General features: G+C 37.7%; 1 protein-coding gene across 2 annotated transcripts; it reads left to right on the top strand.

Annotated features, from left to right (window-relative positions):
* The first annotated feature begins 725 nt into the window (after positions 1-725).
* On the top strand, positions 726-23393 carry far1 (fatty acyl CoA reductase 1). 2 transcript variants are annotated; one of them, XM_067437141.1, is made up of 12 exons: positions 726-1143; positions 8606-8826; positions 9178-9353; positions 10882-11061; positions 11224-11401; positions 11489-11533; positions 11629-11756; positions 11876-11943; positions 16198-16369; positions 19775-19904; positions 20098-20225; positions 21160-23393. In XM_067437141.1, exons 2-12 carry the CDS (start codon positions 8638-8640, stop codon positions 21320-21322), a joined length of 1557 nt encoding a protein of 518 aa, XP_067293242.1. In that variant the 5' UTR covers positions 726-1143; positions 8606-8637; the 3' UTR covers positions 21323-23393. The 2 variants fall into 2 exon arrangements, with proteins under 2 accessions (XP_067293242.1, XP_067293241.1); XM_067437140.1 differs by lacking the exon at positions 16198-16369 and adding an exon at positions 15804-15975 and having other exon boundaries at positions 734-1143.
* The last annotated feature ends 1228 nt before the right edge of the window (positions 23394-24621 follow it).

Raw genomic sequence — 24621 nt, 5'->3', positions numbered from 1 at the left:
GTGAGTGTCATGTCTTAAAATTGTCAACATTTTTGTGCTTTTGTCTGCAGAGAACAAACGCTGAAGGCAGTTAAGTTATTATTTCAAAAATAATCTTAAACAAACTGACTTGACAAGTTGCAGTTTATTCAAACATGGCCACAAATCAACAAAGACAAGGTGAGCGAGGATTCATATGCTGTTCAAACCCAACACCCAATTGCTACATGCAAATTTACTTCAGCCTGTACAGTCAGTTTTGGAAGTAGCCTAAAGCTGTTTTGTTCAGTGATATTTTGGAATATGTTGAGCCGTGATAGGCTACTTGGCAACCATCAGTAAACCACAGTAGCCTACAGCAGTTACGAGAAGCCAGAAAAACCTGAAATTCACTGGCTGATGGAGATTCCTATCATAGAACAGCTTACATGAGAACTCAGAGAAAACTCGATCTTCTCACAGTAGCCTATTCTATGTTACTATAAGCCTATAAAGTTACACTGGATGCTGACTCATTTTGTTCTTGAGTCACCTGAAAATGGTTCAGACTGAAAAGAAAATGTGAAATATAATGTACAAACCAGGAACGTTTCGCTCCCTTTTCAGGTTGTGTCGTGCTGTTTTTTGAGGTGTGCACTGTGGAAATGTAGGCTATAGGTTATAGCCTGTAAACTGTCATTCAGGTTATCGAGCGGAGCTAAACTTTGACGTCTTATTTATTCACAGCGGTGGCCATGTTTAAGGATTGTCATATGCGCCTATGCGCAATGCTATTGGATTTATAGTAGGCTAACATTAAAAAAGCATATGCTCCCTTGAGGGATTATGGAAAATATCCTACTCTGATGGAGATAAGCTCCGTTACACTGTGATCTCTTCCCAGTCAGAAAAGGTCAGACTCTCACCAGCGAATATACACCGAATATAAATAATGATAAAATCATTTTTGCACATAGGATCATCACGAAGGCACGTTATTCCTCGCGCGTGGTGGGTTGTGACGTCGGTCCTCTTCTGAAACGCGTCATCTGGCAACCCAGAACAGTTCCTCTCTAGCGAAGCTAAGCTACATCACTGCGTTTCCCCATCACTGCTGGATAGAGCACTAGAGCCCTCGGATCAACGCGCAAAAATAGTGCGGGGGGAAAATATTAAACATCACAGGTAAGCGCTCGCGTGCCTCACAGTTAAATCTGTTGTTGTCTCGTTTTTCCTGAGAGCAAAATTGAGTTTGCACGTTTTTAGATAGTGAATGCTAGCCGTTAGCACACTTTCGCATGCGGTTTTTTTTTGCGCCGGGTGAGTAGGAAATCCTCCCTGAAAGACGCACATCTGGAAAGTAATGTTTAAGCTGTGTCTTGGTTAAATGCACACATTTGATCAAATCAAGATGTAACGTTTTGTTTCCTTCTCAAATTGGTGACCATAAAGAGTTTTTTTTCCTCCACATAGTTGTATAAAATGGGTGTATAAAAAATGTGGATGTCTGTTTCAATGTGGATGAAACTTATTGCCGTCTGTATTCTTTATTTATATTGTACACTTATTAAATATGTAGGCTATTGAATTCCCCTGTTAATTGTTTGCTATTAGGCCCATGTAATAATATTTACAAAGACTTTAAATGCATTAGGATTTCCCCATTTGCTTTGCAAACACTTTTAACATAAGTAAAGAAACACCACGGTTTGTGAGGTTTAATGTTACATTTTTGGGGGCGCGTGAGCTTCTCATGAAATGTGACGCATGTGTCATTTTGGCTCGCGCTCAATGCTCAGTAGTGTGGGGATTATTGTGATTCATCCCAGTGATTCGAATCTTTTGATTCTGCTCTCCAAAAGATTTTTTCAGCTGATTCGTTCATTCACATTACGGCGTAATGCCTGTAGGTGGGGACAAAAGCTTGCCTCATGAGTGAGTCGTTGAGTCATTTACTCAACTCCTTTTTTTTTTTTTTTAAACATAACATTCGTTCATGTACAAAACAAATCCTTTATTATAATTAGCATTTCTGCAAAATGACTAAGACACTCCAAAAAAAAAAAAAAAAAACAAGAGTATTAAAGCATCTTTTTCCTGCATTTTATCAGCTCTAGTCTATAATTCTTCAGCCTGTTTTTGTTGTGATGGAAATTGGCTCTCAAGATAAACTGGCACAAAAAAATATCCAAAAACCACTAGAACAATGTTATATATTTGGTTGACACTGTGTATATGCCTACTTGCATTATTCCAGATGTTTCCAAGAGTGTTTAAATCCAGAGAAATTAGCATTTTTGACCATTGGCCGTGCGTCGCCTATCAGTGACTTACCTTACCGTTAACCTCGATTTTCAGTTTTATTTTGTAGAAACCATGGAAACACCAAAGAGGCTTTAATATTTTATGTTAGACAGGTGAGCAACCGTTTGGATACATTAATTTACAGAAACCTAATCATTGTTATATCTCAATACAGTTAATCTTATTGTTTAAATCTTGTTTTCTTAATTTTCCCACGAGTACCATGTTTTACTAGCCTGACAAGCCAGACCCACATCAAGATGTTTGGTCTGGAAACTCACCATAGACAGGGCTCAATCCGAAGGGCGGGATAAACAGTTGTCTTTCAAACTCCCTCTGCACGCGATAGGATAGCGCTACACCCGAACACATCTTCCCTTTTTAAGAATGACTTCAGTGCCGCTCTTTGTTCTTTTCTCAGAGAAAAGCTTAACTCCAAGTCTTCCAGAGTGCGGGTCAGAGCTGATTCGAAAGACCTCCGCTGTTCGCCAGTTTCTGTGTTTACTAGAAGCACGCAAACGCAACTTGGCCGTCGTCATTATGGCCCCGCCCGCCGACTCTATACATGATGTGATTGGGCCGTCCAGATTTTTAAGGAACACAGCTCAGAAGGGTATTGAGAGTTCCTAGACGACACTTGCGGGCAAATTAAATTTGCTGCCGCTAGGGTGCGTCTAGATTTCTAGGCTAATGTTTTACCATACCTAATATAGGAAAAAACATTTACAGCCTGGTACAAATTGTGGTTTTGGTCTATACGGCTAATTTTGTCCTTCATGACAACTGTGAGGGGGTGAATTTTTTTTATAACTCCTTCGTTTACATTATATAAAGCCTTAAAGTTCTGCATAATTAGGGTGTGACTACTTTGAGTGACCGGTGTATAGCCTTTTGTCTGCTGTCGGTTAGTCATTGCGTCACCTCAGCTCCACTCCAGCCACGTCCCACCTCTTTGCCAATTTTCTGTTATCCGGACATTATGCGCTGCCAAGATGGCGACAGCCGGCTCATTTCTACTTTACGCTTCAAATTTGCTCTTCAGAATCCTATGGGTGATGTCATGGACACTACGTTGTCCATATTTTTTTTTTACAGTCTATGCTGCATGCATATAGCCTGACGTGGTCATACTCAGTTCTAGTCAGAATATGAGTCTGAAACTGCTCCATTGGGCTGTGATTATGGGGCGTGTTTCAACCGAACCAGGAAAGACATCAATTGGACAGACCTACAACCAATCAGAGCAACGAAGCGACGCATTGTCAAATGTCAACATAGTTCAACTGCACTGTGTTGCCAAGTCCGTGTTTTGTTTCCCCGCGGGTTGTTTTCTATATCCGTGGGTTGAAGCGACTATTATGTGATATATAGACCCATGAGTGCGAATTTTAGCAGGCAACCTTGCCAAAATAAATGCAGTCCAGTCCAAAATAACACATTTTACCCCCCAAACGCCATTTTCCCCCCGGAGAACCCCCCGAGAAGCTATTGTTTAGGGCTAGTAGTTGGCGGGTTTTGTTGTAAAAACTTGGCAACCCTGACTGCACGCGCGCTGGTATCAGGCTGGAATACACGATCTTTGCCAGTGTTGTGAAAAAATAACATAATTTAATGATACACAGAGTACTTACCCAACATGATCAGCATTTCTGAGAGAAATTGTAAAGGTGAATGCATATAGAACAAGCTCTCCGTTTAGGATTGGAAAAAATATAATCCAAGCCCCTTTGATGACGTGCATGATTACGTTGCTGTTGATCATTTGTCCATCATCGTCTAAAGGCCTCCCTGATGATATCATTGGTCAGAACAGTTTCTGTTCGGGGATAATTACTCCTCTATGGCGCAAGGCCAGACCGAACTGCACGACCTAAAACCTAAAAATCTTGTGGGCGGGGCTAAGTTCGGCTGGCATCCAGGCTAGCATGCATATGCATCACCGTAAGAAGTAACAGTATAATCTGCGCCATTATTAAAGCTTTACAAAATCCAAAGTCATTAAGCTATGCCTGTGTTTTAAAAATGACATATTGTGGCTTTAAATTATAGCCTACCCATTTCTTATTGTTTGATCATTAGAATCTTTTTCACATACGAGATTTTTCACTTAAATGGTTTTAGACTGACAAGAAAATGTGAAATGTACTTCTGCTTTGTTTATAAGTAGGCTAGTCACTCTGAGTCAGACTCAAAACACTGACTTATTCAGTAAAGGTGTATTCAGCAAGTCCAGCTCATTCACATACACACTATTTTCTTGTAATGGCCTTTAAGGAGAGAGAAAGCAGTTATTCAAAAACAGAGAGAGTAAGAGGCAAACATGAGTTCTTGGAAGTAAACGAGTCATTTGATCGCTTAAAAGATTTGCTCTGATTCAGATGACAGAACCTATTTGAACAAATTCGGTCTATCACTGATTTTTTTCCTACTTTTAAAATAGTTAATTCGTATTTCAGTAACGTATGCCATTTTATGCGGCTGAACATCCTCACTTTGTCATTTTAATAAGGATCACAAGACGCACAGGCAGTGCGGTCTTGTGACAAACCCAGTTTATTTACTGTCCCTGCATCTTTGATTCCGTACTGAGGTCTATTGGGCTAATGTTTTACTGTACATTGCACATTATAATCTATCCCATTAGCCTTGAGTACTTTTATTTAGGCTCGTAATAGAAAGCTTTTATGCTAAAACACTCCTGACCACATTCATTATGTTGATGGTATTTGTTTACATACATCTTACTTGTTACAGTAGTTCAATTCCTCAGGTGCCCGTGTGCACGGCATAAATAAATAATTCAAACTGAGGATGTGGGATCTAGGATCAATTTGCATCTGGTGTACTTGAAATGGGACTTGATCATGTCAGATATTCCCATATAGAATGTAGGAAAAAGTCGGTGAGATCTGCGTTCTTTCTCGGGTGACACACACAACGAGGGAATTCTTTTACACAACGGTATATAGAGTCCCTTGTCTTGCTTTTCACTTTTACTTTTGAATTCGCAATCACGCGTACTGGGTATAGGCCTATAAGTTGTGGGCATCAGGGAGCTACAATCTATATGCAGGTTATTGAAGACGTGTGAATGCGAATTTAAAAGTGTTTCACTTTTGCTTTCGAATTCGCGTTCACACATATTCTGTGTTTAGGTCGTACTAATCACACATTTTTACAAGATATTTGTCAGTAAAGCTCAGGATCTGTTGTGCACCATATCCTCTATCGTCCAGTCAGTTATGTAATGAATGAAATCTAACTATTAATCTGACTAGCTGTGTTTATATTTGTAGTGTCCATTGTCCACCTGTTCTAAATGGCTTGTATTTCTATAAAAAAGCACAATGACAGTGAGGATTGTGCTGTGATGGGCAAGGAATGTAATTGGTGTGGAGCCGAACACTATGTACCAGTAACAAGCCTAGTGAGTGATCAGCTTTCAGGGTTAGAAAATGCCAGCCTCTCTATAGGGACTGATTTCTTTTGCCCTGAACTTTCTTTTTAGCCTTGCTCCCTGACAGTTGGACGCTGTTTAATGCCAGTGTCAGTGCAGAGGCAGCTTTCTGTCCTTAGTCACAGAAGTGCTGAGTGGCTCTTGGAGAGAAATCACACTGCACAATGTCTTGTCTCGCCTTCTGGAATAATCCACCTCACCCCTACAATTAAACCGGCATTCATTTAGCTTTAGATTGGCTGCTTGCCCTTAAGGCAAGTGCGTCAAATTAACCCATACATTTCACTAAATGATTTTAAGAGGCTTTTTTGATGCAGATTGCACCCTGCAAGTCTGGAAAGAAACCAGGGTTTGCTGCCATGCAGTGTCAGACTCTGGGGTGCATGCAGCTGTGGAACTTGGCACCAGTGTTATGCAGCAAACAAAACAGCGCATGGCCAGAATTCCCACAAGCCAGCGGGAACTTGTTATACTGAGTGGCCTGATAAGTTTATGGAAAGGATCGTGTTATGTGGCTGGACACATCGGGAAGGAACTGGCAGGCTGAGATTGAAACAGCATTTATTGGGTGTATATTATGTTAAAGTGAGCTTTAAAGGGTACATAACACAGTTTCTGTCAATTTCATGTTAATCTTGAGTACTTAGAGTAGAATTGCATCTTTCATATCTCCGAAGAGTCTTTAGTTTTATCATATTTATACAGATTAGGGATGTCAATTTACACAAATTGATTGATCAGGCAACTAAACCTAAAGAATTCACTATGTTGTATTACAATATTGCTCTCTTTATATTTCTTATGTAATATGACAATCCCAATCATAGTCATTATTAGTTGTGCAGTGCTGTTGGAGCTGCATGCGCTGAAGATCACCGGCACGCTTTATTACCGCTCTGATTATTTTTAACCAAGTGCATACATGAGATAAATCAGATATAGATAAGCCTACACAAAATAAACACAATATTACAACTTGCAATTGCTCAAAGCAAAAGGCTGTGAATGCACACACAAAACGTCATGATGAAGGTGTAACTCCAGCTGTAAAATTGTCCCAAGCATAACTCCGCACTCGCTTCAGCTTCCTCGTGTTTTCGCGGTTGAGCAGCATGTACGCGTATTACCCTTTGTAATTGATGATCGGCACGTTTTAATGATTAAATGTATTATTGACAATTAATTGATCATCGATTATTTGTAACATCTCTAATACAGATTCTTTCCGAAAACAGCTGTGGAGACGTGCAGTGGGCGGAGCTTAAGACTCACAATCACACACACACATACAATACTTCATGGCATTATCCCTGGATAACTTTTGGTACACTATACGTTCGCGTTGTTGACATTATATGCACTAAAACAAAACACACACAGCTGCAGAAATCCGTTGCTGCTCCGTAAACTGCGTCCACTGTTTCCTTAACAGTTATTTGGGAAGCTGAACAAGGTTGTCTTTCCTTAACCAAAAACACACTTTAGTGATATTTCGTGGTCTAAAAACAAAATGACAACGTTGCTGAAGGCTCCCGTAAACCCGAACGAAGCTCATTCATGGAAATGCTCTTACTCTCACTCTGGTTGATGTGTGCACACACTCATCCGGGAGAAGTACCCATACTAGGAATTTCGCACTTTATGACTTCATACAGGGCCATACTTTTTGGCACAGAAATACTCATTATTTGTCCAACTCCTTTTTTCTTTTTTTTTAAAATGTTGGCCATGTTTAGCATGAGAATCCAACTCAGCAGTGTAAATAAGTCAGAATGCATGAAATAGCATTAGACCCCTCCCCCTTTAAAATAGTTCTGGTCAAGCACTGAGTCAGATTAGATTGCATCCAAAAAAAATTATCATTTGTGTTTTTAGGCTTGCCAACTCATTTTCCAGTATTTATGAATTTAGGGGAAATTAGGGAATTTAGTAAACAACAGCCCTAAATTCATAAACACTGGATTATGTGTACGGTTATTTGCGGTAATTTTTAATGTACAGTAATTAAATGATGTGTGTGGAAAATGTATTAAAAATATGTATTTTTATGAGAGTATGTGAATTGCAAAGCTGAATTTTAAGTCTTCAGTCACGTGATCCTTCCGAAATGATTCTAATATACTAATTTGCTGCTCAAGAAACATTTATTATCATCAGCATTGAAAATGGTTGTTTTTTCAATGTTGTAAATAGAAAGTTCAAAAGAACAGCATTTGGAATGGAAACCTTTTGAAACATTATAAATGTGTTTACTGCCACTTTTGATCAATTTAATGCTTATTTGCTGAATAAAAACATTACTATTTTTCCAAAGAAATCTGACCATAAACTTCTGAACAGTAGTGAATGTGAATAATTAACCTTAAGCTATTATTTGATTACATATTAACCAAGTATCTGCTTTGGATGAGCTGGATTGACTTGTTATCAGTGGACAAGAGATAAGAATAATAAACCTGTGTATTTTGTTGTGATTTTACTATGCCATTCAATTTGTCCAATCAATTAGTGATACGTTAAACAAATTTTCGTTCGCTACACCTAAAGGCCATTTAGGAGCACTTTTATTGACTCAGCTGCAGTCCGGAATGGTAATACAACACCGCCTCTTAAGTGACCATTACACATATATTTTAAAAGTCTCAAGCGGTTAAGACTTGAGTGACATCCAGTAATTGTGGACTCACTGAGATCATGTCAGGAGAGGAAGGAAGTGACCTCCAGGAAATATTTACCGCAGACTGACGAAACGTCACGATTTCTGAAGCAACGGATTTGAGCTTCTTTACAGTTCTCTTTTTGGGTGAGATCGTTTGTGAAAAGTGTGTGCGTGTTTGCACTTGCAGTGTGATAACATGTCGCAATGTTGCTCTTTTTCTTTTCCAGGGGTGTAACAGAGGAGGGAAGGTGCACTCAGGATGGTCACCATTCCAGAGTACTACGAGGGGAAAAATGTTCTCATCACAGGGGCCACAGGCTTTATGGGGAAAGTACTTCTGGAGAAGCTGCTACGCTCCTGTCCCGCTGTCAAAACTGCCTATGTGCTTGTCCGGTCCAAAGCCGGACAGGCACCCCGTGCCCGTATCGCCGACATGATCAACTCCAAGGTGAGTAAGTGCAGGCCTAGAAGGTTGTTGGGTTTTGTTTAAATGTATGGATTAATGACTAAGCCAGAGATGCACTGTGTGTGTGAAAGCAGCGCATGTAGATTTGCAGGGACTCTCAGGATGTGTTGAACACTCTAGATTGCATTGATAAGTCTTTATCTTTCACTCTATTTGCTCTATACACAGCCATTATTTACTCTTTACACATTACATCTGGCCATATCTTGGTAATGTTGATAGCATTGTTTCACCGGCTGCGCATGCCAGAAATTCATATGCGTTTCCTGTAGTGCTTGACTAGACTGTGACGTGATTACAGTGAAAGTGATCTTGAGCCTTTAAATGTTTCAGCTTTTTGACAGACTGCGGGAGGAGCAGCCTGATTTTGCAGAGAAGATCGTGGCAGTCAACAGCGACCTGACACAGCCAGACCTAGATCTGAGCACGGAAGACGCGGAGACCCTAACAAGCTGCGTTAACATAGTGTTTCACTGCGCTGCCACCATCCGCTTCAACGAGCCTCTGAAGTAAGCCATAATCTCCGCCCACAGGACAGAACAAATCTACAGCCACAAGTTTAGATGCTTCTGATTATTTAGGTGGTTACAGCACAGGAAGCAACTGATGAGCTGTTTACACAACACCATTTTCTTACACAACTTTTTATGCTGTTTGGCCGTTCATTTACAAGATTATTGCATATATGCTGCATTTACACTACCAGTGACTTTCTCTCTGCATGCTCCAGTGGCTGGCGGTGGAGGCAACTAGGCCATTCCCACTATTGGTTGCCACTACAAAAACATTTGGAAGGAAAAGTCAAAATAGAAATGAAATCATTCAATTCCTAATATTAAAGATGAACAAGAAACAGTGAGTGCTCTTTGGAGACGTATCATAAATTGTAGTTGAATAAATCTCAAATTTGTCACGACGCTCAACGCCCAATACAGTTGCCAATGGTCCCTGTCACTCGTGTCATCAAAAATCGCCCACTCTCCATTAAAATGAATGGGATTTTGTTGCTTGTAATGTGAATGCAGCTTTATTGGATTTTTTTTTTCTATTATTATTGCTATTATTATAATTATTATTATGATGCATTAAATGTATTATGTTAAATTTAATTATAATAAATATTAATAGTACAGTAAATATTGTTTTGCTATTTTAATTATTGTTAATGCTAAAATAAATGTACTATTAACAACGATATCAATAATAGTAATAATAATCATTTTAATATTAATGATGCACTATAATAATACTAATATTAAAAAATAATTTAGTAATAGTATTCATAATTAATGAGTATCTAAAATATTATAATATATAATTAGTCATTATTATTGTTGCTAATAATATAATAATAATAATCATTTTCTGAAAAATCCAGAATAGTCGTCAACTTTATTTATATAGTGCTTTATTTATATAGTACAAAGACGATTGTTTCGAAGCAGCTTCACAGTGTTAAAATGTGACAATATTGCAACAAAATTTGATTCGGCTGTACAGTCGTTCTGGAGAAAACGGTGATGTTATCAGCTTATTTTAATTTATCATATAGCAACAAACAATGTTGGCAGATCAGTATTATAGTTTATACTACTAATTAAGACCGTTTATTTGGATATTTAGAAAAAAATATTGTATTAATAATAATGATAATACACTTTTATAATAATATTATTGATACTATTAATAATAATTATTATATTTGAATATTTTGCATTAGTAATGTATTTCAACACATGTTTATACTTTTCTGACACAAATGCATTCTTTACCTAACTTAATTTTAGAGCGCTCAGAGAATATGCATTCACAGTAGGTATTTGCTTAACACTGGCTTATTTGGATAACCCAGTAAGTTTAAAGACTGAAACTACAGTTATTGCAAATTTTATCATGATTAGATAACATTTTTTGGTCAGGTGGTTATACAGAAATCGCAGCAGGTTATCTTCACATCAGTGTAGTCGGATCTTTACGCTTCTGCAATGTCTGCCATTCAGTGTTTTGAATTTGTTTTTTCTGTCCCTTTTGCTGCAGAGATGCCATGCAGTTAAATGTGCTGGCCACGCAGAAGATGGTTAGTTTGGCTCACAGAATGAAGCATTTGGAGGTGTTTATCCACGTGTCAACAGCCTACGCCCACTGTGACCGAGAGCTTATTGAAGAGGTGGTCTATCCACCACCTGTCGATTACAAGAAGCTTATAGACACACTTGAGTAAGTCTTTCCAAAACGCTCTTCTTGTCTTTGGACATCCTGCAATCTTATGAACAAAAGAAATGATGTTGCCAATAAAAAGCGTTCAAAAAGCAACGATTAACTAGATGCAACCCTTTTTTGCTTTCCCCCCAACTTCCTGGTTTTGTATGACTCTGACAGGTGGATGGACGACAAACTTGTCTCTCTAATAACACCAAAGCTGTTAGGCGAGCGGCCTAACACATACACGTACACTAAAGCCTTGGCAGAGCACCTCGTCCAGCAGGAGTGTGGAAACCTCAATATCGCCATCGTCAGGCCCTCTATCGTAGGAGCCAGCTGGAAGGAACCATTCCCCGTAAGTATGCTCGTTTCCATTCTCCCACTTAATTAAGAAATACTGCCTGGGTTTTGAACACCACTCTTTTTTTTTTCTATATCAAAGGGCTGGATTGATAATTTCAATGGGCCTAGTGGGATATTCATCGCTGTGAGTATCCAATTGCAGATTTAAATTGCAGTGGTATCTGCATTTGTATTGGCACTTGATGTTAAAAGCTGTTTTGTTTTTTTCTGGTTGTGCAGGCAGGGAAGGGGATTCTTCGAACAATGAGAGCTTCAAATAGCGCTGTCGCTGACCTTGTGCCAGTCGACGTGGTCATAAACACCACTTTAGCCGCTGCCTGGTATTCTGGTTCCCAGAGGCACGCCAGGTCGGACAATCACACAAACACCAACAGGCACACTAAATCCCTCACCCACAGATCACTGGAAAATAAAGTCGCGGAAAAGATGCCGTTAGTTTTCTGACTTTTGTTTGTCTCCATCGCAGGCCGAGAAGCATGTTGGTGTACAACTGCACGACGGGCGGGATCAATCCTTTTCACTGGGGTGAAGTTGGTATGAATCACCTTTTTCAAACAAATCGCTGCATGACTCAAGTGTCCACATTGGCCTTAAGTGCTTCATTTTCCCATTCCATTTATGCTCTCAACTGCAAATCTAAGAACTGAACGAGCATGAAATACCATGTCATGTTTGAACGTGTATTTTACAGGCGTTAGCTGGATCATTATTTTGCATGGGAACAGATTTAACATGAATTTAAAATTGAGACTTGATGCTTTTTATGTTCAAGTTTCCATTAAAGTGAAGTAGGGTGGGGAGGAATGAGTTATGATAACAATTAGTAGATTAATTATGATAGGTGTAGTGATGCAGTTTTATGATATTAACATTGTTGTTTTTTCACATGGGAAAAATTATGGAAAAAAGTGACATGACGACAAAGTAAATCTAGGTCCATTATTACTAAATGTAAATATACATGTCAAATATAATTTAGTTGTCTCAAGTAATGCATTAATTATTTACATTAATAAAGTTAAATTATCTAAGCGTTTGGAAATACATATTGCATGAGTTAATTTCTTTCACTTAAAAATGTAAATAGCTAAAAAATTAAATTAAATTTAACTAAAAGGACAACTCCGGGTGAATTTTTAAGTTTGTCTTGATGATTATACCTTTGAGAGTATAGTCTATAGAAAGAAAAAAACAGAGCCCCCACTCAGCTAAAATGGCAGCTATGGAGGCATAAACATAAAGGGTGTCTTTGTGCCTCTTAAGAGACACAAAATGCAACATGAACAGGGCCCTTACATGACAACAAGATGTGTGTTGCAAGTACCAATCCAGTTCTTTTTTTTTTAATATAGACTGTACTCAACCAGGTCTAACGATTAAGATAAACGTAAACATTTCCCGGAGTTGTCCTTAAATATGTAAATAATGTTATGTAATACCTAATCATATAATATATAAATTATGTAATATGTTATATATTTTATTATTATGATTATAGTGTATTATATTACTAAATGCTTTTGTAAAATTTGATCCATATTAATCAGTTAAAGCTGCAGTCCGTAACTTTTTGCACTCTGGTGGTTAATAAACAGAACTGCTTTTGTCTTGCGGAAGAACATTGCAGCCGGAGCTTCATGTCAATGGGCGAGTCACACAGCGACTGTGCTCCTCCGCAGCAGAACCTACCAGTCTGACCTGAAATAGTCCCAATATAAACACTTATTATAAGCGTACCATAATTATTCTGGGTAAGACAAAAACACGGTTTGGAAAATTGATTGATGTGGTACATTCTCATTATATAGTTTTTGTAAATTCTTGAACACAAAAAAAGTTACGTACAGCAGCTTTAATTATATAAGGTTGTAACAGTTCTGTAAATGTCATTATTTGAGACAGTTAAATTATATTTTAACACTGCTGGTACAGATACAATCCAAAAAAAAATATTTTCAAAATTAATTTCTTTTTATTTTTTACCAAGAATTTAGCTGAATAATGAATCAAAATGTGCCATATATGTTGTTCTTTTTGTATGAATGTATAAACTTGATAACTAGTAAATACCATGATGATTATGCATTACACACACCAAAGATTATCAAAAATGAAATGTATATTTAATATTACAGGGCTCCATACTGCAAACCAAAACCTTTTTTCCTGCCGGTGCAACTCAATTTTGTTAGAGTTCACACTGGTGCCACCACCCCATTGCCCAACTGATAACAGATGCCACTTCTGTTACATTTAAGAAACATCAAACAGCGAACGAAACGAAACCGCACTACTCGCTTGATCTGCGCTGCATGGACAGTTTATCAGCTTGGACCAATATTAGAGATCAGAACAGGTTTACTTACGGGCCGATCTCAAGTAGGTGACAGTGTTGCTACACAGCGCTGAGAAAGCATTTGAATTCACCACAGAATTAGTAACATCGATGCAAGTGGGAAGCATTTAAATTCAGTTCAGAATTCTGTTATAAACCACATCAGATCAAACAGCTCTGATGTGAAAACCAGGAGAAATGTGCCATGGACGAAGTTATAGAAGGCTTTTTAATCCACAAATCACTAACATTCACCAGTATTTAATGTAGTAACACTAACTGTAACCATGGCATAGTGGCAGAAATAGTTGAATATATATATATATATATATATATATATATATATATATATATATATATATATATATATATATATATATATATATATATATATTAAAAAAGTATATATTTTTATTTATGTATGTATGTATGTGTATATATATATATATATATATATATATATATATATATATATATATATATATATATTTTCATTTCATGTTTCATACAACCTTTTAAGAGTGGAATTTAAGCACTTCTCAAGTGCTTCACACTTTTCCCAGCACATCAAAGCCTTAAGTATTGCCCAATTTTAATGCCATTTTTTAATGTGATTAGTAAAACTAAAAGTTTAAAGATGTAGGTTAAGTATCACTTTGTGCCAAACAAGCGCTGAAATTACCACTATAAACAGTAGAAAGCGGAGAAGGAGCACTTACTGACTTATTAGCCATTTGTTGATGTTAATAAAGTGAATTTTATCTACATATCAATTCAAGCTCAGTTCTTTACTGTTAGATTTACAATAAACAAGCATGTAATATTATTAGTAAATGTGCTTATTAATGCAAAACAACTGTAATTTTATAATTGAATTAACATTCATTTTCCCCTAGTTTTAACATATCAGGTGCTGGCACTGCCATCTTTTGACCTTAGTAGCTACTGCTCTCAAATGTTAGTCTGGAGCCCTGTACTAGCTTCAGTGATAACTCCTTTGTGTCAGATATGTGTACCATGTTTAGGTTAAGTGACAACTCTTTTAACCAAGCATTTGTTGGAATGTTTCAATGCCGTTGTTGCTGTTATTACAACAAAATGTCTCTAGTGATCTCCTAAGACAGGTTTGACTCAGTCGATCGCTGTGATGAGTGACTGACATTCAGTGAGACTGAAAATATTTATATCTATGTACAGATTTAAATAGATATTATAGACATTAGATGAGCCATGGTACAGGAGTGTAATGCAGAATATTGTTCACATTTTCTACTGGAACCATTTCATCGCTTTATTAATTAGTTAATATTCAAATGAATGTTTAGTCATAATCAGCATTGTGTTGCAGTTGGAGCAATCCATACGACTCAACAATACAGATTTTTTTTCTGCTGGCTCAGTTAGACTAAGTAGTTCAGATTTATGGTTTCCCTGCCCAAATTTTCACAGCCCAAACAAACTGAAAAAATTATATATTATATTATATCATATTATATTATATTATATTATATTATATTATATTATATTATATTATATTAATGTACCAGACATGTATTTGTATATTTCATAAATTAAGATAATACTTGACTAAACTAAAGCAGTTACAATTAATAAATTGGTAAATGTGTATGTGTGTGTATATACATATACATATATATATATATATATATATATATATATATATATATATATATATATATATATATATATATATATATATGTTGTTAGTGTTTCATATATAATATATTCGTATTATTTATATAATACATTTTTACTTTTTGTGATTCATTTAAATGTAAAGTTCTGTTAACTAGACTGAAACACTTACATCATCGTTATTGTTGAGCCCTGGCTAATTACTAAGATGTATTATAGAATATGAATGGATTATGAAAATATGAGTTTAAAAATGATATTAATTAAATGATATCTAATTAATTAACCGTGATTCTTAAGAAGGGAAGAAACCTCCAGAAAAGGTCATAATGTTGGATTATTACCCTGAACTAAGTCATGCGCTCATGTGCCGTTTACTGTTGAACCCGTTTTTGTCTCTTAGAGTACCATGTTACATCTACTTTCAAGAGGAACCCCCTCGAGCAGGCCTTCAGGCGGCCAAATGTAAATCTCACAACCAATCACCTTATCAATCAGTACTGGATTGCTGTAAGCCACAAGGCGCCAGCATTCCTATATGATCTCTTCCTCAGGATGTCAGGAAGAGAGCCCAGGTAAATCCGACCGCTTCATCTCCGCTTCCTCCCCCACGCTCCCTCCTCCACGCTCGGTCTAGCCATCACGTGTCGTTCTCCGTGTCTTGGGCAAGGATGCATAACCCACTCGGAGACTGGGTTCTGCACGCTTCCCGTCCACGTGTGTGCTTAGCCGTGTGTGTGTGTAGCTCTGTGTTTAAAATGCTCTCGTATGTTGTATGCCTGTATTCCTTTTCGCAGAGTACTGCATAAACATGACGTTCAAGACCAACCCCTTAGAACAGGCTTTCAGACGCCCCAATGTTAACCTGCGGTCCAACCCTTTTACCAATCAGTACTGGACCACAGTGAGTCACACCCTTCCTGCCCTGCTGTATGACGGGTTTCTCATGTTGACGGGTCAGAAGCCCCGGTAAGGTCTTCAGTACCCGCTTCTCCACCCCTTTGTCCTCCTCCTTCCCTCCCTCACCTCCACCACTGGGTGCTGGGTGCGTGGTGTGGCATGGCCGGCCGGCGGGCTGGGAAGGAGGCGCCCAGCCTGGCCGTCTGCTCGACTTCATGGCATCGGACAAACGCTGTTGGCGGGCTACCATTAAAGTGCATGGAGTCCTGCACGTTTTTTTGGTTTGTTTGTTTTTTTGGAAAAGGAGATGGATCCATCCCATAATTCCATCTTTATATTATTTATTATGTTTGTTTTCTTCTTCTGAGCCATGCCATTAAGTCTTCATGAGAGGTCTTTCGGACTGCTCTTGTAGCACATGAAAAACATAGTGGAAGCTGGGAATGATGTTTTGCTCAACAAAGCCTTTACTCACCAAGCAAGTTGGAGTGCTCCGCTCAGATCAGATACGGACGGTTTACATTATAGTTTTCTGTCAAATAAGCCAAACTGATCAGAGAACAGCACTCATAAGTAAGCAATGGGGCCAGGTACCAAACTCGCTGCTCTGGGAATTGGTTTAAGATGGGGGTTTTCAAACTAGGGTTCAGGACCCTCTAAGAATATTTAACGTTTTACTTTAAGTTTTTTTTTTTAAGGTAATCTTTAACCATATAAATATGTTTAAATATTTTATACTTTTTATCAAATGTTAAACTTTATGGAAATATTTATTTTTTAAATGATTAAAATAATTTATAAATACTTTTTTAATTATACATATTTTGGTAAAAATTCACAAAAAGGTGAAATAAATATTCTGTTGAATTAAACTATTAAATATACAGTTGGCTGTATCTATTAAAGTGGTGGTCCTTCTCACCTTGGCGTTAAAACGTTTGAAAGCCCCTAGTTTAATCCACTAAAATAAAATAACAAGGATTTTTCCTTTTAATTTGCTTGAAGCTGCGTTTCCACTGAAATTACCCGGAACAATTTGTCCCAGGAACTCAAACCTGCCTATGGTTGTCTGCATTTCCGTTGAATTTAAAGTGCTGTGAAGAATATGCAAATTAGGACTGCACGCTGCTTTCCAGTTCTCACTGGATTTCATCCTCCACATATAAGCTTAAAGGGTTAGTTCACCCAAAAATGAAAATTATGTCTTTAAAATTGTATGTCTTTATGACTCACTCTAATGTCGGTCTACACCCGTAAGACCTCCATTAATCTTCGGAACACAGTTTAAGATATTTTATATTTAGTCCGTGAGTTTTTCTGTTTGGTAATTGGTAAATGGTAATTAATCAGCGAATTCTATATATAGCGAACCGAATCATGAATTCTGATTCATAACCGTTCTAATCTTTATTTGAGGATTGAAAACAAACACAGGTTCAGTCATTAATGACATAATTTACATTTTTGGGTGAACTAGCCCTTTAATAAAGCCTGAACCTCGTCGTTGGTCCAGTGGTTGTATTTTTTAATTGATTCGAATAGCAAACATCTCTTAGTGCACGCACCGCAGCCGACTTTTAAAAATGGTGGTTTGAATAAAATGCTGCGTGGAGTCAACCAATCAAAATACTGCATGGACTCACTCAACCAATCAGCATGTTCATCGCCCAAGTCCCACCCCCGAAAATTCATGAACTTTGAAAAAGTACTACCTCGCGAGCAGGGACTTTGAGTACCCGGAAATTAATTTTAGACCCTGTGGTCAAAACACCAAACCGGATTACCACCCTAAAGTCCCTAGTTCCTGGAGAAAGTTCCTGCTGTGGAAACGCGGCTTAAGATGGAAGCTGGATATTTGATCCATCCGTGCAAAACTAATTTTTATTGCAGTGAGTGGTGTGTTTTGTATCTGGAGAATGTTTTGAATTTGATTTTTAAAAGTTGCTGTTCTAATACGATGCATGTTTTCATCCCCTATCCAAGTGATCTTGATGGGAAACTGGGCATTTCTGGACATTTGCATTTAACTTACACAGCGCTTTATCAGATAAAGCCTAATACAATTTGGTCTACATCTGGTACAGTTTATAGATGGTACACAAAGAGAAACGGAAAAGAAAAAACAATCTCCAGTACATAAATTCGCCCAGGTGCCCTCCAAGATCCTTCAATGCTTTAACAGTGTGATCTTTGCTCAACCAAACGAAATGAGAATCCACAGTTGTGTTTGCCAGAGGTTTGTGGTTCAAAAGTGCTGCAGTGGGATCTAACCCGAATCAAATAAACTACAGGGTGAATGGATCGAGGAAAATCTTTATATTGTGTTTGACTAATTAAGGGGTATTTATTCATTTATTTATATAGATATATTTTTTATTTAATTATATTTCTTTTCTTACTGAGCTCCTAAAGGGACCTTTGCAAAAATAAAATTTGCACTTTACCGCCCTTTTTTTTCTCTTTTTCTTTACAAACCAGTACATTTAGCATGACATTGACAGTGCACATTGAGCCACCTATTGTGCCTTCAGCCTATTACACGTTGTGGTTTCTCAGCCACCACAGAGTCAATTTTGTGTACTGTCCTAATGAAAGCCAAATTTTAAGTACTCTTTACTGTACCAATCTTTTTTTATGGACCCTCGAACTTGGCAAATAGGATAATGCACACGGTTTCTCGGCCACCACAGAGGATGTTAAAGAGGACATAAGGCCTCGATATTAGAGTTACTGCCCTAATGAAAGACATTTTGAGCAAATAGATCTATTAATTCATGCACATCCATGCTCTCATTTTCTTCATAGTAAGATGACAGAGATTAAACTGAAAATTATAACACGAGCATCCATAATATGTCTATTTTCTTTTTTGCAAAGGTTCCTTTAAGGGCTCCATAATTTTTTTTGCTTTAGTTTTATTTTCTGCTTTGTTTTGTTTTATTTCATTTTTACTTTATTTACTGAATTTCTCTCTATTTGGGAAAGCTAACCTATGCAAGCCTGTTTTTTTTCTTCCTAGTAAAAAAGAAAAGAAAAAAAATCCTCGTACTTATGAATTTATATCTGACAATGTGACTTAATACCTTATAATTGCAACTGTAATTGTGATCTAACCATGTGACTATTTCATAATTTAAACTTTATCTGACAGTGACCAGTTTTTTTTTACTCTGAAGGCAGAAATGGGCTTCTCTAATAACCTAAATTTAACATTTTTAACCTAAACATTGCATAGAATTGAAAGTTTTGCTGCTATTATTAACAAGCCAGCTCCAGTCATTTACAAGCTGTGGTTTCTTCAAACTACTTTTGTAGTCTGTCACCATCTGCATTTATTTAATCGAATGCCCTTCCGGGGATTAAATGAGAAAAAAGACAAAAACTCCACTTCCAGCCTCCTTCAATGCTCATCTGAAGCTATGCATCTCTCCTTTTCTCCCGCTCATTCCCTGCGTTGTTTCCGTGGCGACGCAGGATGATGAAGACGATCACTCGGTTGCACAAGGCCATGATGGTGCTGGAGTATTTCACTAGCCACTCGTGGGTGTGGAACACGGACAACGTCACCATGCTCATGAACCAGATGGGAGCTGAGGACAAGAAGGTGCGTGTGTGTATATGTACTATTAATACTCACAGTCTGCCTTTGGCACACTTAAATGAGTCTCATCTGTGACTGAATCATGGTTAAAATGTATCTGTACTCTTATATATTGTGAATGAAACGTTCATTCAAGTTCATCTCTGACTTTTATCAATGCTTGAATTCTTAAGAGTTAAATGTTTTTTCTGTTCAGGTATTTAACTTTGACGTCAGGCAGTTACACTGGGCAGAATACATGGAGAATTACTGCATGGGCACTAAGAAGTACGTTCTCAATGAAGAGCTGTCGGGACTCCCAGCGGCACGCAAACACTTGAACAAGTAAGTACTGAAGTTCTCTAGGTTGCCTACTATAATTTACATGTCATTTACAGCTGCTCAACTTTGTCACATTGCCAAATGTCTGTCACCCATTGAACTCCTATTGTAAATCACTGCAAATAGATGTCAGTAGCCGGGTTTCCAGCACATAAGAAGACGTACATGTATAAGTGGATACGTTTATTCACTTTGTTTTTATAGTTTAATGGATACACATTTCCGAATAAGTTCCTAGATGCACAATTACATAACTTTGCCTTACTTTAGGGCGATTTTACTCTAGTTGTTTTTTGTTTGTGATTAAACAGTGCATCATATACTGGTTCCATGTTGGTTAATGGCCAGTATTGGAGATTTTTTTCATGTGTTTTTTGCTGTCACTGGATATTTGCATATCTGGATATGCAAAAAAGCTTTCTCTTTTTTTTGCTGGCAGTCTGAACATGGCCTTATGCTCATTTAGTCTTCGGGAAAAAAAATTTGGAAACTAAAATGTAAAATACCAAAGTAAATAACTATTTTTAATTTTGTACATTGTAATGTTTTGATGCCTAAATTCAGAATTTCAAACAATTAATTAAATAGTTTGGTGTTCTGCACTGTAAATGTGGACAAATCTAACCACTTCATTTCTTTGTGCGGTCTGCATTGTGACTGATTTTTATTTGAAAAAACTGAAAAAACCTCATTTTAAAACTAAAATAAAAAACTAACCCCCCACCCCCAATGTTTGTTCTGGATTTTGATAATAACTCAAAATTATTTCGGGTCAAAATGACTCGAGGATGAGAAAATAGTATAGAATTTTAATATCAGCCATAACAATTATCGACTTATCAAATATACATTTCAAGTAGAGATTCCTCTAATATGATATTGATCATTTATAAAAGATATTATATATGGATTTTTTTTTTGTTTTCTTTTCCTGTAGGCTGCGGAACATTCGCTATACTTTCAACACCATCTTGGTAGTTCTGATTTGGCGCATCTTCATCGCCCGTTCACAGATGGCCAGAAACATCTGGTACTTCGTCGTCAGCTTGTGCTTCAAGTTCCTCTCCTATTTCAGAGCCTCCAGCACCATGAGATACTGAATCCACCCACACTGCCCTCCCCCCTCTCCCGACGGCTATGCACACACTTCTGCTTTGCGACACTCCGGACTCTGAGGGTCAAGCATACGGGCAAGCATAGTATCCGCTATCCTCCCCTCCTGCGCAAGTGCGCCCTTAACATCACAGGGTGCCAGTGCTCTCAACTGCTATGTAGAAAGCATGAATTTTCAAGGCACGAGGTCTAAGAAGCTCTCTCAGCACAACGAGAGCGACTGCGTTCGTGCCGAGCGCTTTTGAGCACTTACTGTACCTGTTCCACCTCCTGAACGCAACAGGTTGTGGGCGACGCTTAATTATTATTATGGTTTACACACTTGCTCATACTTGTTGGTGGCAATGGCCCCTTTCCAACTGTAATCAACGAAGCACAATGAGGAAAAAAAGAGAGCTTTGTCTCAGCTCTGTGCCTACAATTCAAAAATTATCTTCATCATGTGCCCGGTGTCTTTGTTAGATTAATCTCTTTTGCCTTACTTCTTTCCAATCTCTCTCACTCTCTTCACGTAATTGACGTGTCACCAAATAAGCATCTTAAGTGTCTGATTCCCAGGCCTTATGTTTGTGTCCTCCTCACACTCTATACTTTAGTCAATATCATGTCATCTTGTAATACATTTATTTGTGCTAGTAGACCTTAGGTCGGGGTCTTTTTGTTTTTGTGTAAGCAATCTTTAAGTCGCTTTAAGTCAATCAGGCTTGTCTGTTTTCTTAAAAAAATGCTAGCAAACACAAGCCTCTGGTTTTCACATGCTTTAACCTGTTGCCTTTTATGAATAATGAGCCTCATTAATAAACATGAGAAAAGCGGTTTTACGTCGATGTTTCGTAAACCCGTTGATGTTTAACGAACAATTTACACTTTTGTTTTACTCGAGTTTCATAAATGAAGCGCGATTTATTCTCTGCCATAACTTATTAGTGTTCAGGTAATGGACTTTTGTACATAAACATGTTATCTTTTGCGTAAATCTCTAAATCACTCGGAGAAAACCGAACATGTCAACATAACTCGCGTATAATCTGTACGCTAATTTATAGCGTCTGTATTTTCTTCAGCGCTTCGATTCCATATCAGAGGGTGGCGGTTCATTTTTAACTGGATTAAGTGTTTTTCTTTCGGTTCCTCACCTGATTCATTCTGTGACCTGTCTGAATGTTGAAGTAATGTGAAAGAGCTAACGGATGTATGTTTTGTAAACCATTTCTGTACAAGATAAAACACTGTAATTTAACATTGTCTGCTACCAAGTATTTTTCCATGTTTGAAATAAATAGGATTTATGATGCGAAACGACAAGTGAAAAGAAGAGCTTTAAAGGCTGCTTTTATGGTCTCTCGTGCTTCTGATAAGTTAATGTCAAGTTACGTACCAGCTGAACTCTTTGCACAGCTTAATATAATACCAGGAAACGCTTGTTACTCGATGGCTCGTTACTAACTGTGTGGATTATAAATGAACTATTACGACTTTTCTATTGACGGTTTAAAGAACTGATGAAAAAAATGATCCTTGCCTTCATTTCAGCGCTTCTGTCAGAATCTGTATTTTTATGTGGGAGTGGAATTGTGATCTTGAAAATGAGTTTTGTGTATTCAGGGTCTCACAAGAGTATTTTTTACCCTGAAATAGGGTAAAATAAAGGAAAATATATTGCAATGTATAGTATAGTAGTCAACTTATCTTTGTAGTTTTCTTTATGATGGGTAAAATTAGGCATCATTGGTATTTTTGTCACATCACTTCATGTTTCATTTCCCACAGCATTTTATAAAGGTAATATTATCATTTTCTTCTTGTCATTTATAAAATGTAAGATAAATTCGATGTCAGGCCTTGACGCAGGAAAAGTGTATTTTGTTTCCAATTTTTTTCCATTTTGTCTGCCTTTATTTATATGTACTGTTTTATTTGTTTTTGTTTAATATCCTGTAATGAACTGTTTTCTCTGAGAAATATAATTGCCACATTAAAAAGTCAGTGGAGGGTTCAAAATCAATGGGTGCCTTTCGTTTGTATACCAAAAGAAAAAAAATAAACTATGTGAATTTATTTTTCAGTTTAATGATTCATCATTGGCTGTTGCTGTTTTCAGCTTTAAAGAACATTAACTAGTTAAAACCAAGTGGAACCTTGCTTCCACTACTCTTTCCCGCAACTTCATTGTATAGCTCATCAGCTTAATACCTCTGTAGTTTCCGAAACGCACATCTCCCTTGTTCTTAAAAATCGGCACCAAAACACTTCTCCTCCATTCCTCAGGCATCCTCTCACTCTCTAAAACCTTGTTGAACAACCAAGTTAAAAACTACTGCCATTTCTCCTAGACACTTCCATACCTCCACTGGTATGTCATCAGGACCAACTGCCTTTCCTCCCTTCATCCTCTTCAAAGCTCTTCTAACTTCACCTTTGCTAATACTTTCTACTTCCTGGTCAACAATATTTGCCTCTACAACTCATATTCCTCATTCATCAGTTCCTCAAAGTACTCCTTCCATCTTTCCCTCACCCTCCTGTCACATGTCAACACATTTCAATCTCTAATCAATCTAACCTGCTGCACATCCTTTCCATCTCTATCCCTCTGCCTCGCCCACCGATACACATCCCTCTCACCTACTTTACTATCTAACCTTGCATACATGTCCTCATATGCTACTTCTATCTTAACCTCATGCTGCATCACCCTATATTCCTGTCTACTTTCCTCAATCCTCTCACTGTCCCAGTTCTTCCTAGCTAACCTCTTCCTCTGGATACTCTCCTGGACTTCCTCATTCCACCATCAAGTCTCCTTGTCTTCTTTTCTCTATCCAGCTGACACACCTAGCACCTTTCTACCCGTCTCCCTGATCACTTTGGCAGTTTAGTAGTCCAGTCATCTGGAAGCCCTTCTTGACCACCTAAAACTTGTCTCAACTCCTCCCTGAAAACCACACAGCACTATTCCTTTTCCAACTTCCACCACTTTGTCTTCTGCTCTGCCTTTACTCTCTTCATCTTCTTTACCACCAGTCATCTTACACACCACCATCCTATGCTGTCTAGCTACACTCTTACCTACCACTACTTTACAATCGCTGCTATCCATCAGATTACAGCATCTACATAAGATATAGTCCACTTGTGTGCTCCTGCCACCACTCTTATATGTCACCCTGTGTTCCTGCCTCTTTGAAAGTGTGTTCACTACAGCCACCTCCATACTTTTAGCAAAGTCTACCAACCTCTGCCCTTCTGGGTTCCTTTCCTGAAGACTAAACCTGCCCATCACTTC

This window comes from Pseudorasbora parva, chromosome 25 (genome assembly GCF_024679245.1).
Source record: "Pseudorasbora parva isolate DD20220531a chromosome 25, ASM2467924v1, whole genome shotgun sequence".
NCBI classification, from domain to species: Eukaryota; Metazoa; Chordata; class Actinopteri; order Cypriniformes; family Gobionidae; genus Pseudorasbora; species Pseudorasbora parva.
This window is presented reverse-complemented; position numbering and strand designations above follow the sequence as displayed.

What these genes read in the sequence shown, in the direction of transcription:
- far1 (XM_067437141.1), top strand. Translation starts at nt 8,638, where the DNA reads ATGGTCACCATTCCAGAGTACTACGAGGGGAAAAATGTTCTCATCACA. An exon ending in AAGCTTATAGACACACTTGA is followed by an intron (nt 11,062 to 11,223) that starts GTAAGTCTTTCC and finishes TGACTCTGACAG; the next exon opens with GTGGATGGACGACAAACTTG. An exon ending in GGTTCCCAGAGGCACGCCAG is followed by an intron (nt 11,757 to 11,875) that starts GTCGGACAATCA and finishes TCTCCATCGCAG; the next exon opens with GCCGAGAAGCATGTTGGTGT.